At 41.4% G+C, this 17,087-nt stretch overlaps 1 protein-coding gene across 4 annotated transcripts in view; it reads left to right on the top strand.

Annotated features, from left to right (window-relative positions):
* Positions 1–1,283: 1,283 nt before the first annotated feature.
* The window catches only part of SEC22C (SEC22 homolog C, vesicle trafficking protein), a 21,687-nt gene continuing 5,883 nt past the window's right edge, over positions 1,284–17,087 (top strand). For 3 of the 4 annotated variants that reach the window (XR_002099798.1, XM_019529160.1, XM_019529176.1), the window contains exons 1-5: positions 1,284–1,513; positions 7,247–7,410; positions 9,348–9,530; positions 15,484–15,602; positions 16,264–16,329. Coding sequence is in view for 3 of the 4 variants with exons in the window: in XM_019529160.1 (XP_019384705.1) it covers positions 1,332–1,513; positions 7,247–7,410; positions 9,348–9,530; positions 15,484–15,602; positions 16,264–16,329 (714 nt within the window). In the remaining variant the exon portion in view is untranslated. The remainder of the gene's footprint in view (positions 1,514–7,246; positions 7,411–9,347; positions 9,531–15,483; positions 15,603–16,263; positions 16,330–17,087) is intronic. The other variant, XM_019529167.1, reaches the window with a different exon arrangement.

Below are 17,087 nucleotides of genomic sequence, written 5' to 3'. Positions count from 1 at the left end.
CGACTGGTGTGGCTGCTGTAGGGGTGCCATGTAGTTTTCATGAGAGTCATGACCATGCGTCTGAGCTGGCTCTGTCTCTTATGACACCTTCTTGTCTGCTAGAGGAACTTCTGACATGTGAAGCAGCCTAGGTTAGGTGAGGCGTTGTCGCCTAAGCCTGGAGAGCAGTGGAAGTTCGGAAGTACCCATGTGCTTAGTGTTTCTCACTGGGCGGCTCTAGACATCTTCCCACCCAGTGTGCAGGGTTTTTGGATCTGTCTGTAGTGCCTGACTCCCTATTGACTTGCCGAGGGAGCCTAGACACCTAAGTGGGTTTTCGATTCTGCTCTGGGGTCTAGGTGCCTAGAATGAGACGTTGCAGCACCTAAATGCAGTTGTGCGGTAGAGGCCTAAGACCTTTATTTAAGGTTCTTGGTTGTAGCCGTTTTGGTCTAAGGACATGGGCAGACACAGTTCTTTAGGTAAGTGTGATAGCTTTTATTAAACCAACTAAATAGAGAAATTGTTTTTGGCAAGCTTTCCGGCACAAACACCCTTGCTCAGTAGGAAGCGACTCTCCCTCTGCCTGAAGAAGTCTTGCAAAGAACGATGTGTTCTTGCAAAGAACTATTTTTCCAACTATTTAGTTGGTCTAATAAAAGATATCCTATTTACCCAAAGAACCTTGTAAAACCTGTATTGGCATTTTTGCTGAACGCTTGGTTACTTTGAGGGACATATCTGCTATGCTGCTTGCATGCATAGGTAAGTCCTGATGCTTAATTTGCTGTGAAATGACGTACTAATTAGAGAGTATTAAGTATTGTCTTCTCTTCTTTTTTATGTAACCTATAAAGAAGGCCTAGAAGATGTCAGTCAGAACAGTTATTTCATATCTGTGTTCATGCTAGAAATGCAGGTCTTGACTACAGTACCAAATGCCTGGAAGACTATTGAAATTACCACTTGTCTTAGGGAAGTAGGTGCCCAGCTGCCATTTGTACTTTTAGAAGCATTCCTCAATGTTGCTGACCTTTTTGGGGTAAATGGAGACGAAAAAGTTGATGAATTCTTCCAAGGAGAGACCTTTTGAGGATTTTTTTTTTATGTAAACAGGAAGCAGAAAAAGGGTACAATTCCAGGTTGTGGTTTGCTTTTTTTAAAGAACTTAAAAACTTCTTAGATGTACTTTTGAAAGTTGATGAGGTACTGTTCAGTATCCCAGTGCTGAAACCGTTAAACAGATGCTCTAACAGGCTACCCGGTTGCATATTACACTGTTATGTAAATGATGCGGTCTCACCTTTGCTCTCATTATTTCCAGGTTGTCCTCATGAGTACCCCTGCGGAGGATGTCCATGATCTTCTTTGCCTGTGTGGTGCGGGTGAGGGACGGACTCCCACTCTCGGCCTCAACAGATTTTCATCTCAGCCAAGACTTTCTAGAATGCAGGAAGAGATTAAAAGCATTATCCTTAATTCTGACACAGTATCCCAGTCGAGGTACAGCAAGAGGACGTGACCTCAGCATACAGTAAGCCATCATTTTTCTTTCGACCTTTACTTTACAGAAGTGTTTGCTCTCTTACCATTAGTTTAATGGTAAGCAGTCTTGTTTTTATTTACTTTGTATGATTCAAGAGTACCTAGAACATGCCTATAGGTAAAATACGAATGCAAAGGACTGTTTGTATTATCAGTTTGTTACATGCGCTTAATTCCCTCTTTGTTATCTTCTTGCATCTAATCTGTATCTCTCCTGCCCTCCCCTGCTATCTTAAGCATCCTAACACACACTTTAAAACTCTTATGCTAGTTATTAATATAAAAATAGCTCAACTCTACCTGAGTAAGGTAATACATTAGATATTAAAATATCCTTCAGTTTTAATTAAGGCTTTGGCATTCTTCTGTAGTCTCCTTAGCCTGACCTGCAAAATTATACATGCACATTTATAGTCAAATTGCCCTTCCAACCAAATCCTGGGAAGCCACTTACTTTGGTTTAAGAACCAGCTTGGGCTTTTGTTGACTGTGAGAGTATTTGATGAAAACAAAGCTGCCTTTGTTGCGTCATAATGTGTAGATCTAATGCTTAGATTGGTGAATATCCAAGTCTGAGAAGTGACACTTCAGACATAGTAGTCTTGATCATGTATAACAAAATTCCTCTTCTGTTTTTCATCCTGTCAGTCATTATTTCATTTCATACTATGTCATCTATTTTTCTCTCTACTTCCTCCAGAGGGAACATGTCTTCTTGGGTCTAACACTCTTAGCTTATGATCCTGGGACATCATTCTTCTGCTGTACTTGGCCTTGGTGAGGCCACAGCTGGAGTACTGCATCCAGTTTTGGGCTCCCCAATTCAAAAAGGATGTGGAGAAGCTTGAGAGGGTACAGAGAAGAGCCACGCAAATGATCAGAGGTCAGAAAACAGACCTTATGATGAGAGGCTGAGAGCAAGGGGGCTATTCAGCCTGGAAAAGCGCAGGCTCAGGGGTGAACTGGTGGCCACCTATGAGCTTATCAGGGGTGCTCATCAGGATCTGGGGGAACAACTGTTCACCAGAGTGCCCCAAGGGATGTCAAGATCAAACGGTCACAAACTCCACTGTGACCAGTTCAGGCTGGACATAAGAAAGAACTTCTTCACTGTTCGAGCCCCCGAGGTTTGGAACAGACTGCCACCTGAGGAGGTTCAAGCGCCCACTTTGAACGCCTTCAAAACACATTTGGATGCTTATCTTGCTGGGATCCTATGATCCCTGCTGACTTCCTGCCCCTGGGGTGGGGGGCTGGACTCAGTTATCCTCTGGGGTCCCTTCCAGCCCAAATGTCTATGAAATTTATGAAATAGGTGGTTCTTAAAATCTCAACCCACGGATCTAGATTTTAAACTGCCAGCAGTGCTTTTGAGATCTGTGATTATTCTGTTTCATTTGGCACTTCAGCCATGTGACTCCTACTGAGCACAGCAGGCATATGTTGAGATACATTATTATTTTTTTTTAATAAGTACCAGTTGTCTGTTTTTATGCAAATGGATTCTAAAACTTGTTAACAGTGCTTTCTAGGACCAGCAACGGTATGCCCTATGGCTCAGGCTTACATAACTGATTTCAAGTAGGAGCCTCCCACCTAGGGACCAGAATCGAGAAACGATGATGTGCCTAAAGTCTGTTTAAGTCCAAAATTACAATCCCCAGACCCCTGTTCATAATCTGCTTAACACTGGAGCTGCCTATACTTGACCTTGATGCCTCCCTGGAAGTTCCCTAGTTGTCCAGAAATTAGGTTGAGTGCTAAGGACCCCAGAAGGGCAAAATCCAGTAGGTGCTGGCATACAAAATCTGGACTATTAAAAAAAAACAAAAAAACCCCAAAAATGCAGTCACAGGTGCTTACTTTCTAAAATGTGGTTGAATGAAAACATTATGTTAGTGCTCATCTTACTGTATAGTAGCTTAGTGGTTGAGTTCTTGTCCAGACGGTGGGAGACCAGTGTTCTGTGCCCTCCTCAGCTAGAAGGGGTTCAAACTCCTTTCTATTGCCTCTTAAGAGTTCCCTCAACATGGGGTTATAAGGTAGGCTGGGTGGGGCTACAGTCTGTGACTCCCTGTTAGTGCTGTGCCACGGTGCAAAAAGCACTGCCAGGATGAAAGGGCACAAGAAGGAGCTTCTGTTATTGCAGGGACTCTTCCATGTAAAATAATACTGCTGATCTTGGGTGCATTCCAAGCAGAGGACTTGACCACACCTTCAACTCTCCTATGAAATATGAACTTTCATTTCTACCCAGGAGAACTTGTGCAGTCTTTTCTCCTATGCTTGTGCCCAAAAGCTTGCAATTAACTAAACTTCTTTTGCAAAAATCTAATTGGTCTAATAAAAGAGATCGCTTCTACCACGAGTTCCGATCCGTTTGTAATCTAGGACTTTCCTTTCAAGTGAGTGCCCTCACTACTGCCCTTTGGGCTGTGCTTCCTCTTGCTCATGTGCTTTTTCAGGCCTCATGATTCTCCAGTTCCTTTCTGCAGTGTCCCAGCCTCAAGGGTTGGGGAGGGCCCCTGCCCAGCCCAGCACATAGGCTGGTTGTTGGGACATTATCTTGGGAGGTTTGGGATATAGATTAAAATTCCCTCTGCCTGAGGAGCCGTGGTTTCCCAGTTCTGAGGCAAATCCTCCCGCTGGCTACCTGTTTTATATATTAAGCACCCAGAGAATGTGATGCTGCTATGCTTTCATAATTTCAAAAGAAACCGGTGAGCTCTGTTGGTGATTACTTTCAGAAGGGGATCCTTGGCTCCGGATCCCAATTTTGGCTTTACCTTGGGCGCCTGAGCTCTAGGTAGGGGCAGGATTTCAGACATGGCCCTGTGCTTGCTGTTTCCTGTTGACTTCCTGTCTACTTGCTCAGTGTGCTGGCTGTTTTGGGTCTTTCTTCTAAGGCACTCATCTTCTCTTCTTTTCCCATTCAGGGAGTAGGGAGCCCGTGTGCCCAACGCTTTGAGTTTGGATTCCATTCTGGGGGCTAGGAGACGCAATGTTAGCATTGTGGTGACTAACAGCTATCCAAATCCTTTTTTTGGATGTAGTCTTCTCTTAAGCACTTAGAGAAGTAGAGGGGGGCGGTACCAGATGCCATCTAGTCCAGCCCTCTGCTTGAGGGAGGATCATCCCTATCCAAACCATCCTGTACAGTCTGTAATTTAAACTCTTCCAAAAACTATTATCAACCCTAACCTGCCACAGGTAAAGCAGGGGAACCACAATAGCCAATATCCTGCTTCTATGAAAAGTTGTCAATAAATGCTCATGGGATCCCAGGTAGAGGGCCATGCTTCATGCTACCGAAGAAGGCAAAAACCCCATAATCCATACCAATTTGATCACGGGGAAAGTTACTTCCCGACCATAAATGTTCATTGGTCTGATCCTGCACAGAGGGGCAAGGACCAGGAGTCTCTAGCTTTAGTTCCAGCAGGAGAATTGACACAGCCCAGTCAAATACCAAGACTTGGCTGCAGCCAACACCCAGTGCTTCTGAGGGAGGCTTAAAAACAGGCTGATATGTAAGAAAGTGCAGGAGCAACTAGCAAAACCTGGAAGCTTGGGAAATACCCATAGTAGAACAGAAGTATAGTTGCACCTAGATCATCCTGAACCAAAGGCTGTCCAACCTCTTGAAGACCTCCAGTGATGGAGAGTCCACAACTTCCCTAGGCATTTCTTCCACTGCTTCACTGCTTTAACAGTGAAGACATTTTTCCTGATATCCAACCTAAACCTACTTTGCTGCGACTTCAAGCCATCGTTCATGTCTTCCTTTCTGCAATAAGAGAGAAAAGCTACTTTTCCTCTTCTTTATGGCAGTTCAGGTATTTGAAGACTGACGTCATGTCCCCTCTTAAGTGCCTTTTGTGCAAGCTGAACACACCTAGTTCCTTTAGCCTCTCCTCATAAGACTTGCTTTTCAAGCTGTTTTATTATCTTTGCTCACATCTGCACCCTCTCTAATGTCTCCTGGGCTCCACATTTTAAAAAGGATGAGAACTGCCCACAGTCCTCCGGTTGAGGCCTAACCAGTGTAGAGTAGAGAGACACTATCGGCTCCCATGTCTTGCTCCTAATGCTTTGATTGATGCATCTCAAAAACACATTTACCTGTTGTGCAGCTGTATTGCAGCACAGACTCGTATTGAGTCTTTGATCTACCAAGATTCCCAAATCTTTCTCCATAGTGCTGCCATACAATCAGGAATATCACCCATTTTGTATTTGTGGGTTTGTTTTATTATTCTTCCTGAGGTGTAGCACCTTTCATTTGTCTGTATTGGTTGTCATCCTGTTAGCTCCGACCCAGCTTTCCAATCACAGAACCATAGAAAATGAGGGCTGGAAGGGACCTCAGGAGGTCACATCTAGTTCAATCCCCTGCTCAAAGCAGGACCAGCCCCAACTAGATCATCCCAGCCAAGGCTTTGTCTAACCGGATCTTAAGAACCTCCAAGGATGGAGAGTCCACCACCTCTCTGGGTACTCTTCCAGTGCTTTGATACCCTCTTTGTGAGTTTTTTTTCCTAAACTGGGAATTTTAAACAATTTTTTTTCCCCAGTCTTTTGGGATCCTGCTGAGTTGTGCTCCTATCCTCCAGCATGTTCACAATCCTTCCCAGTTTTAGGTCATCTGCAAATTTGCTGAAGAAGCTTTCTGTGCCAGCATCTAAACCCATTAGTAAACACATTGAACAGCACTGGGCACAGACTCCACTTGAAACCTCTTGCCATTCTGACATGGATTGGTTAATAATGTACCCTTTGCAAAGTTACACTTCTGAAACTCTAATTTGGTAGCAGAACTATTCAGATCCTTGCCTGTGGTGTACCATAAGATACGTGCTATAATATGCACAGGTAATGTAATTAGTAATCTGAAAGTCCTGGTGAACAACAAACCTTCCCCTGTCAATTATAAGTAATGTTGCCTTGTAAAACTTAAAAATTGTAGGCTCTGAATTCTTAAGATTTGTGGACAAGAAATTAAGAAACCTGTTTTACAGGAGAATGTTTTTTAGTGTTATGAGGAAAGGATGCAAAAAAAAATGCACAGACTTTATATGTTAAGAAAAGTATATATTGTGGGTATTCTGGCAATTCCTAAAAGGAGTATTTATTACTGTTTAATTTTTACAACCGTAGTCTTTGGGCTTAATTTGGTGCTTTATTTAGCTCATATCTGAGCCTGCGCTTCTGGTTAGAGTTTGAGCACTGCGTGCAGGAGTCCTGAACTAAAACTTGCAAGTAGTGGTGGGAGTGCGTGTTGTTATATGAGTAGAGATTGAATGAATTGGTGTTCACTGAGTGAAAAAAGAGCTACTATTTTAATTAGTCTTCCTTTAGAGCAGATGTTACAAGGCATGAATAAAGATGCTATTTCTAATCTTACAACATTGTCAGCAACAAGTTTTAGATTTAATGCTCTTTGTAATGAAGAAGAGCACAAAGTGGTGGTGGTGGGGGCATAAATGCTTTGAATGAATGATGAATCAGAAACGGCTGCTTTTTTTTTTTTTTTTAGATGGAGACTAGCTGTCTTTAAACAGAACTATAACTGACACACAAACCAGATGCGTTGCGTTTGTTTGTTTCCTTTTTTCCCCCTTTCTGGTATGTTTTTGTGAGCAACACATCTAAAACTGACTTGTTTTTGATTCCAGGATCCTGCTACATTTTTGTGACTTATAATGGATATTTTTCTTTTCAGTTTTCTCTCTTCTGGGGAAATCGCCTCCATGGTGATCTGTTCCAGCAGTTACTCGACCATCATGGCATTTTGCTTCCTGGAGGAGCTCCAGTGGGAATTTGCTGCTGCCTATGACACTACAAGCATAGGTTTGGCTTCCAGACCATATGCTTTTCTCGAATTTGGTTTGTAGTTTTATTCCCTTGTTAGTCTTTTTCTTTCTAGTACCAAACTGATTGGTTATAATGAGGAGCAGTGATAATGCCTAATCATATACAGTGGCTTTACTTGGATGGAAGACAGACAGCATGAGAGAGCAGAAAGGGAGAAATGACTCTTAATTATGTGACACCAATAGATTGTTGTTGTGATGGTACCCAAGAGCCTCAGGTATAGACAAGTGTCATCTTGTACTTGTTGTAGAAGCACAGATCAAAAAGACTGTCCTTGCCCTGTGCGTTTTATAATTTAAGACAAATCGCAACAGAAGGAGACTGGGAGCAAAAAACACCGGAAGATGATATAGGAACCTAAGTGCTGCAGTGAAACATTTAAACATACAGGGTGGGTTTCTCTTTGTGGATGTAAATACATGGTTGGTTTGTCAACCATCTGGCACTCTGGGGTGATCCTCACTATTTTGAAAAATCTAGTTAACTTCAATCCCCTTTTTATGAGAGAATGCATTGGATCCAGTAGCATCCAGCTTTGAAATAAGAAAGTTCAGGTCCTGCATCCAACAATAAGTCCCTAGAGAAAAACATGGCGTGTGGAAGTCTGTCTTTATGAGGGAAGTGGCTGCAGGCCCCATTCTAATTTTGGCATATTTCTATGCTGAATTTGCATACCTCTTCATTTTTGGCTTGGGGAGTTTTGGCCATTTATTGAGAGAGCAATATGTAGAAGTTCTAGGTTCCTTGCATCTTTTTCTGTATTCAGAATTACATTTTTCCCTGTCTCGTCATCTTTTCACGTTGTTACGTGCTGGTTAATAAAATCCAGGAGAATGCATTATTCTGAATATAGCTTAAGATCTTAACTGCTGTTTAGCAGTTATGGATCTCTGCAGCTTTTTCAGTCAGCATATTTCAGTGCTAAGCTTTTTCTGGTGGTTGTGGCTTGAAATCCTCTATTTTCACCTGATGCCCTGTTCTCTGTCTCAGAGCACTTAGTGCAGTTTGTAATCTTCCTTTAGGCTTTCTCAGATGTTTGATGTGCCATAGCAACAGTAGCTAACCTAAATAACATGGTATCGCTCTTTTTGTTTGGCTTCCAGCTGAAAGATCATGTCTCTATTTGACGTAAATACAAATTCCCTTTATTCAGTTAGTAGATTACTACATTTCAATAGCGCCAGTATTCAGAGTAACACTAGAAGTAATATTTTTGTTTAAATATTTCAATATTTTGTGTTTAAAAAGTGCAAAAGCCTGAACACTTTAAAGTCAATACTGGGAAAATCAGTGGAGCGAGAGAACAATTGGTGATATGGGATCAAACCCTGGAGCGATGGGTAACAACTACTGAGGTCTTAGTGGAGTTAGTCACCTTAGTGCATTGGCAATTTGAATCAAATCAGCTGTGAAACCTGCAAAGACAGGTTTGTATGTGAACAGTGTTATAAAAATCTGACTATAGCACACTTACTGTGGTGGTGTATTGCACAAGTCTCAGATGTAGGTGTTTGCTGTCCAGAGAAGCTGTACTACTGCCAGCACTGCTTGAACTGTAGGTCTCTGTGTAGTAAATCTAGGATACCTGCTACTATTGAAAGATGCCTTTATGTTGCAGAGCAGGTGGGATCTAATTGTGTTCCAAGCTTCAGAACAGTTTGTAGGCTTAATTAAAAGATGGTTAGGTTACTTCTCCCTTGCCTATATTTTAAGCATATTGGGTGGGGGGATAGGGTGGTTGATTGGCATCCAGAGCTAAGCTGCGTGCATTACAAAGCAAGTAGAAGGCAAGATAGTTGGCTGGAAATGGTGAACAAAACAATGCTAGACCTCGTACTAGTAAGCTTAAACAAAGGGGGAAGACCTTCAGGAATCACACTAATTATAACAGTCCAATGTCTTAATTTAAGCCTGAGCTAATTGAAGCCTTTTTTGACAAAATGTTACAGACAATATTATTCAGAAAGTGAAATATCACTTTAACTACACGGGCTGCTCTCAAATGAAGATCAGTCTGGAGAAAATTCAGGAAGAGCTGAAGTTCAGGCCTCCTGTGCTCCTGAAACTGGAGGATATGGAGCTGATGAATGGGCTGACGAATGGTGGGCACACACAACTTTACATGGGGTCTGGTAAGTGCTGGTACGCAAAGTAAGCAATGCAGGTCTCTTGTGAACATCCACTGATTGGGGTGGGGGGGATGTTTGGAGAAAACCCGTGGTCTTCACTGTACTTGGGAATCTATATAAATACATACATTTGGGGGAAAGGCAAACTTTTTCATCAGTCCTTTGTGTTCTGGCCAATAAATGGTGAAGTCTCCTTCTGTTATGCACTTTTAACTACAGTGTCTCTGTGTGGAAGCTCATTATAATCAGGACTGCCCTGCATTTAAACAAGTTGAAACTTTAATTTTACTTGAGGAAAATGTGACATTATATCTTTGTGAGAAAAAAAGGCCCAATGCATAATTCCAGGCTAGATTTAATTTAGGTTTAAGGATGAAAATTACTTAATAAATGTCTTAAGTACAGGGCAGATATCTCCTGCATCTTGAATTAGTTCGCAGCCCTGTACTTTCTCTGTTTCCCAGGAGTTGGATAATGTAATGTTTTGCATTTTTAAAGCTTCAGTTCATAAAAACCAGAATTGGGATTTTACAGGTTGCTGTAAACAGCTTGCACAAACAACACGAAGTGGTTTAACAAGGTGGTGTCTTCTTACAAATACTGAGAAATGTTTCCCTCACATTGAGCATTGTCTTACTGTGCATAATTTTTGTAAAAATGGTGCTTTATATAAGTTGGTTGCTGGATATATCCAAAGTCATTGATGCTTCATTTACTTAATAAAATACATTTAAATGCTGTTTAATATTGTAATGGGTATAGGTTGTAGCCATGCTGGTCTAAGGAAACGGGCAGACAAGGTTGTTTGGGTAAATCTAGTATCTTTTATTCAAATAGCTGGAAAAATTCCTCTTAGTATTTATACCTGAAAGATTATATCAGATTTACCCAAAGAACCTTGTCTGCTTAATATTGTTGGCAGCCTTTATTCTGCCAATGGCATGAGACAATGAAGTGGATTCTCTTTGTTGGTGTTCCATAAACCATACATTTTATTTCTGTTTGCATCAGCTTATTGTTCTTGATGGGCAAGTCAGAACTCAGCCTAGCTTGTGTAGTTTAGGCTGACTACACAGCACTAAAAGAGAAATTTTAATTTATAAAATAAGCTTATTTAATTAGCAAGTTTTTTTTTGTTTTTGTTTTTTTTTAAAGTTGCTTCTCAAAACAGTGCTTAGAGGGAAAATACCTCATCTCATGACCTGTCAGGTCTTGAAATTCTTTGGACCAGTACAAATACTTTCAGCACCGGTAAATGTTTCCAAGCCAATATGCTTATTGTATTTATTTGAATACAAGCAGAATGTTTTCCCCCCCTGTTGGCATGGGGGGAAAAAAAGCCCCTTGTCTTAAAATGACATGCAGCGAAATCTCAGTAAATATGCTGTCTATCATTAAACTGCTGCCAAAAACAGCATGTGCTCAGCAATGGAAACTAGCCGTGAAGTTGATTAAATGCAGCCTAACACTAAGCATGATTGTAAAACGCATGGCCCACATTGGGCAAACATGCTGATGTTGTGATACCACAAGAATAGGTTTGTGTAGCACATATGGAAATGCCCATTGAGTGCAGTCCCCCTTGCTGCCAACTCTTTCTCAAGTCATGGTTAGCCACGGCATTCCATACAGTTGACCCAGCATCCCTCTGTTGCTCTTTCTGTCAGCCTGATGCATATTAGTGTGACTCTGCCTTCCCTGAGGTGAAGCCAGACCAGGTTGCCCTGCACTACATATGCATATATTTTTTTGGAGCACTTGTAACAAGAACACCTAGGTCCAGGCATGGGAGGGGGGTAGTAATTAGCTCATGGATCCTTTGTGGAGGTATCTGAAGTACATGCACATACTGAGCAGTGCTGAACTACAGCATCACCATAGCTTGAGATGCTGTTAATTCTGGCGGGCCCCTGCCCAATGAACTTTGTAGTAAATCATGAGCTTCTGGCTTTGGACTAACATCATCCATAACATCAGGTGCCAACATGCTGCTCAGAAGAAAGTTTATGGAGTACCTGTGCTAAAACTTGAGCAGCTTTAAAAAAAAAAAAAAAAAGGTAACATGCATCAATTCTGGATAAACGAAGTGCACAGATACTATATGCAAATTGCTACAGTCATGTTTAATTTCAAGCTTATTGTTTTCAAAGTTGCTTCTTCCTTCCACGTGCTCAAAGAGAACAGGGTCTGACAGTAAGGAGAAGGGGAAGGGGCTTCCAGGGAAAGAAGCTGGGGGCAAGCAGAAAGCAAAGGGCTACCTGACCCCTCCCCCCCAGATTTGTCTTCCCTGCTGTAGCAGTGGGAGAGGGACAAATTCAAGACAGACCTCCAATCATTAGATTCTTTACCTGGAAAATTATAACAAATTGATAAATGTTCCATATATTGAATCTAATTACTGGGGGATTGTCTTGATCGGGGTCGTCTTCTATTTAAGTAAATATGGTAATGGCATTTCTCCATTTTCCATTTGGCTTTGTGATTGTGGCAGTCTTCAGTAGTCAAACACAAGCACTTGTGTATATCGTTCCGCCCTTCGTTTAAGAACAGGTTTCATGTTCAGCTCTGTGCTGTTGCTTGAGCCAGCTTTTCTGGTTTTCATCAGTATGTCTGTTTCCGTTGGCAGTAGCAGCCAAATTGTGCGCTGCTGCTTCCAAGAAGCTGGAGCAGTCCTAAAGACAGGAGCTTTAGTTTTCTTACTTGTACTATCTATGGGGCAGTTGTACTAAATAGGGCACCTGAACTGTCAATGGTATTTTCTCAAAACTTATAGTATAGACAGAAAAACAAGGACCGTTCAAGGCTTTTGCCTCTACTGATGAGGTTTGTTTCTGTCTACGCTTGGTAACCATGATGTCACCAAATCCCTTGGGCCTTTATTTTTAGCATGGAAGAGGTTTGAAAGATCAGTAAAGTTGCTATAAAGTCAGTATAGTCTAGCCATGTAGTCCTGTCTTCTTTAGCAAGGGTGAGAGGGTTCTTTTTTGCCCTTGCTAAAGAACCATGATTAAATCTAATTTTCAGCAGAAAGTTGCTTAAGACGCTTCTTGGGCCAGTGTGCATGAGGCTGTTGTCTCTCTTCCAAGCTAGATTCCTGTCTCGATGGTGTCTATAGCTGAATGAAGTTCTGGAAGGAAATGGGGTGTTGTATTACTAAAATGTGAAATGCTGGAAATAGTCTCAACTATTTACATCTTAAACAGATTTAATATCAGTAGAAAAGCATCGTGCTTTAATTGCTTGGTAAACATGGTAATAAGTTGTGCAGCTTTGTTCTCCCTGTTGAAATTATTAGCCTCTGTATGCTCACATGAACAGCTTTGCAAAGCAGTAGTTAAGTCTTTATATCTTAGGAGGGTGTGATATACTCTCCTCAAGTGTCTTGCTTATTTTGAAATGCCACAGTTCCCCAGTTTTTACATGTAAATGTTGGAGTCACATTTTGCCCTGCTAATGGTGCTCTGTTTCCCTGTATGACTCATTGGTACCCACTTTCAGTGCAATACCTTGATGAAATAGCTTGGGGTTTGCTGCAAGTATTTATGTCTGTATTCGGTTAAATAGCCCCAGAGCCCTGAGTTGGAAAATCTGTCTTGTTAGGAGATGTTTCCCTGATTTCCTTACTTGCTATGCACATGCCGCTGATTAAAAATCACAGAATTGTGATCCTCAAGGACTCTTATGTGAAGTTTCTGTACTTATTTAACTGTCAGCTAGATGGGGGTATGATTTATTTGCCTGAAGTAATCAAATCAATACAACTGCTAGTGTGGGTGCAGTTGTACGGGTGGGTAAGAATACTTTCTGCTAGTAGAGCTTTATCACTTAGGAAAGTGAAGCATCCCAATGCAGGGCTCGAAACAATTCAGTTAAAGTGGTTCAGCTTTTGCGCACAAATTCTGCTGAAGGGCATGGACTAATGGTCAAAATAGAACAAGTTAATGTGGCACAGACTTAGTGTGGGACAGCTGATACAGTTTAATTGTGTGGATCTGCAGTTAACCTGTGATAAGTGTAAGCTAGAGTGAGGCAACTGTCTTGTTTTCACCTGGGGTAAGCTGTCTTGGTAGTTTAACTTTGCAATTACCACACGCCTATGTTTTACATTAAGTCTCAGCATTGTAAACTTGCTTTAATAAGATTGTTTGTCCATAATCTAAGACTGCAAGTAAGGAATCAGTGACAAGTATTTGGTGTCGGAGCATAGAGACAAACCCCATAAGTTTCTAGTCTAGATTCTTCATCTTCTGGAAGCACATTATTGAGACTTGCATTGTTTCTTATTGGGGACTGGAAAAGCAGTGACATGCTTAGTTCAAGCAGGGAGAATGATTCTTACATTGCTAACAGTAAATGGCAATCTTCCGCTCAAAAGTGAATCCTAGCATCTTGCAACCAAGGGTTATTTAGTATGAAAGAAGGGGAAATAATGATTTGTGTTCAGCAGTCTGTGTGGGAGGTGGGTATACCATCATTTTTTATAACTGGATTGAATCCATCAAGGGTAATATGCAGCTAACAGTATACACAGAGCATCGTGAGAACAAAACGCATTGGGGCAGCATATCTAATTAAATGTCGTTCAGTGAGCAGCTTGTCCCTTACATTTCATTGCACCATAATAATAAAGAACAACCAAGTCACATTTTAAAATGATGAGAAAGCCACATCATTGATTTAATTGGAAACTTGTGTTGCAATAATGTATAATAGCACTATATAACGTGGCTTATTGCTTAATAAGATAAATATAGCTACAGGCTCTGAAAGAAAAGCAGGAAGGATGTGGGGATGTCAGATGAGTGGATTGCAGAGCGATTTATAAAAGATGCATATCACTGTATTAAAATAACAGTGCGGCTTGCTTTAAACTCACGCGATCAAGCAAGCTGTCATTTTTGGATATGATCAGGAGGGGTGATTTTCCTTCTTCAGGCTGCCCAGCTGTTGGAAAAATAAAACAATAGCTTCCGCTGCTTTGCCCCCAGAGTAGTGCTGGAATCCAGTGACAGCTGCCTCACCCAGACTTGACCACATGGAGAATTTTCAGCTGTATAAAAGCTAGTGGAGCCATATGTCTCTCTCTTCCTTGGCTCTGCTGTGCATGTAGAGTGTGTGTGTGTGTGTGGGGCGGGGGGTTGAAATGAGTGCAACGTGGCAGAGTTTCACAGTTTGGGAACAGCTGGCTACATTTTGACTGGGTCCTGGAGAGCTTCAGACCCTTCTCTCCCTAGATGTTGATGCAGAAAGAAATCCAGGCCCAGTAGCTGAGCTGTAAAGTACCTGTTCATAGCACTCTCAATGGTGGCATTCATTCTGGGTCTGAAGGGCATCTTAAATGTCAGCGGATAATATCCTTTAATCCATCATTTTTGGCTGCAAGTGCCAACAGTATTGCTGTGGAAAGTTGCAGAGGTCATGAACCAGGAGTTACAGCTCACTTCTACTGCCATGTATTAAGTCACCTCTGCCCACAGGAGCCATGAAAGAGGAGATCTCTATCCCCTCTGCAGTACCAAAAGCTTTACTGTGTCTGTCTTGAGTGCCATAACACTAACCCACCTCCCATAATTTCTGAGTGCTAATGCTTCTGGCTGTGCTGTTGAAGGAAGTGACCCAGCTTGAATACTAATATCTGTCATTAGGTGCAGTTTAAAATCAGACTTGAAATAGCAACATAACAAACACAGCCACAAATGTTGTCCTTTGGTCCATTAAAAATTGCACAAAGTTTACTTGAAGCTGCTGCAGAGTTTACAGGCCCCCAGAGAATTCAACAGTCCTAGTGCAAGAGAAACAGGGGGTCTTGCATCAGAACGTAGGTCCTTCTTGCTACAGAGTACTTGAAGCTTTGAAGGTAGTGTACTCTCACAGGCTATATTTGAATTGGCTCTAAAAGAAGTAATTCAAACTAACTTTTACTGTTGTCTGTCCCTCTTTCTTCCCTCATCTGAAGTTCCTACTTACAGAATGCAACCGGTGACTGCCATAGGAATACTGTCTCTCATTCTCAACATAATGTGCGGGGCTCTGAATCTCATTCGAGGAGTTCACCTAGCAGAATATTCTTTTCAGGTAACTTTGGACTGCCTTTGACTTGGGGTTGAAATGTGGGTGTGGGAAGTAGAGGTGGAGGTTTACTCAGGTGCCAGATGGTGTGTGCAACAGCCAACTAAGTTGTACTCTTTCCAACAGGTATTTTGTTTGTCCACTGAGCTTTGTGTAGGTGACTGAATATACTTCATGCATTAGATCTGGAAGAGTTTGAACTGGGGTGTACTGCAAAATCTTTTTTCCCCGGTGTAGTAGAAGGGGAGGTAATGTTTGAAAAGTGGAGGAGAATCTTAATTTTTTTGCCAGCCTGGAGTGATCTTATGTGAACATAGCACATTTAAAAATGTACTCATTTAAAAAAAAAAAAAAAAAAAGTGCATGCTTCTTGTTTTGGATGCTTTATTTTTACAGATTTGGGGAAGAGCTCATCATGGAATCGCGCTAAATCACAATGTTTTTTAGAAAAGTTCCGGTTTTACTTTGTGACATAACTTGCTACGTACCTCTCAATTTTGGGCATTTTCTTCAGCGACTATTGATTTAACATCAGTCTTGACTTCACATTAATTGATTGTGCCAAAGTGGGGGAAGTGCCGTGTTTGAAATATAAGGTAGTACCCAGTTAACATTTTAACTGATGCAACTTCTGAATTCTCTTTCTTCCATTCTTTTCCCTCAACAGGAAGACCATGAGGGAATTGGGAATGTAATAGCATTTTTTCTACCTTTTCTAGCCTGCATCTTTCAGGTATGTTAACTTTAAGTATTGTGCTTTGTTTGATATTCTGCATATTTTGTACCATGCTGAGTCTAATAAAATGTTTTGTTGATTGAAATCAGTCACTTCAGTGAAGTAATATGAACATTTACATCATCAGTTTGCTGGGTGAGATTCTGCTTTTGGATGTTGAATGCTCATGAATAATGCTTGGCAGATGCAACGTACAGATAAAGGGTCATGTACATGTCTTACACAGTGCAGTAGTGACTAAGCTCTTCTCAACCCTATTCTGGGTTTTGCATTGCCTTCATTTTATAGGTGGGCCCAAAATTGCTGTCGTTCTGAAATACCCCTATACAATAACTGCTTACAAAGTCAACACTCTGAAAAGCAAGGATAGATTTGGTTAGTGGTGTTCCAGTGCTGCTGTATTTTCTCTTAAAAGTCTCAAAAAGGCATGGTCATGTGTATTAAAAACCTTTACCGTTTAGTTTTAGTAAGTTTGAAGCTCTTTCACACACATACTGTAACAGTTTTTTAACACTGAGTTCTCAAGTTTCAGTAGCACAAACCTTTTGTCAGGGTTTACAGTACTTCACAGTAGGCCTGTGCGAAGCGGCTAGTATTTGGTTTGGATTTGGGGGACAGTGATTCGATTTGGTGATTCAAATCACTGTCCCTAATCAATTTGGCTTAATCAGCCATGCTTATCCCCCCCCAGCCTGGCAATAGCTGCTCTGCCTGCCCCAGATCCCGGCACTTTGGGAGACAAAAAAAAAAAAAAA

The sequence above is a fragment of the Crocodylus porosus genome, unplaced genomic scaffold (genome assembly GCF_001723895.1).
Source record: "Crocodylus porosus isolate Cpor-Errol unplaced genomic scaffold, CroPor_comp1, whole genome shotgun sequence".
Classification (NCBI taxonomy): Eukaryota; Metazoa; Chordata; order Crocodylia; family Crocodylidae; genus Crocodylus; species Crocodylus porosus.
The sequence above is the reverse complement of the archived record's forward strand: the minus strand, read 5'-3'. Positions and strand labels throughout refer to the sequence as shown.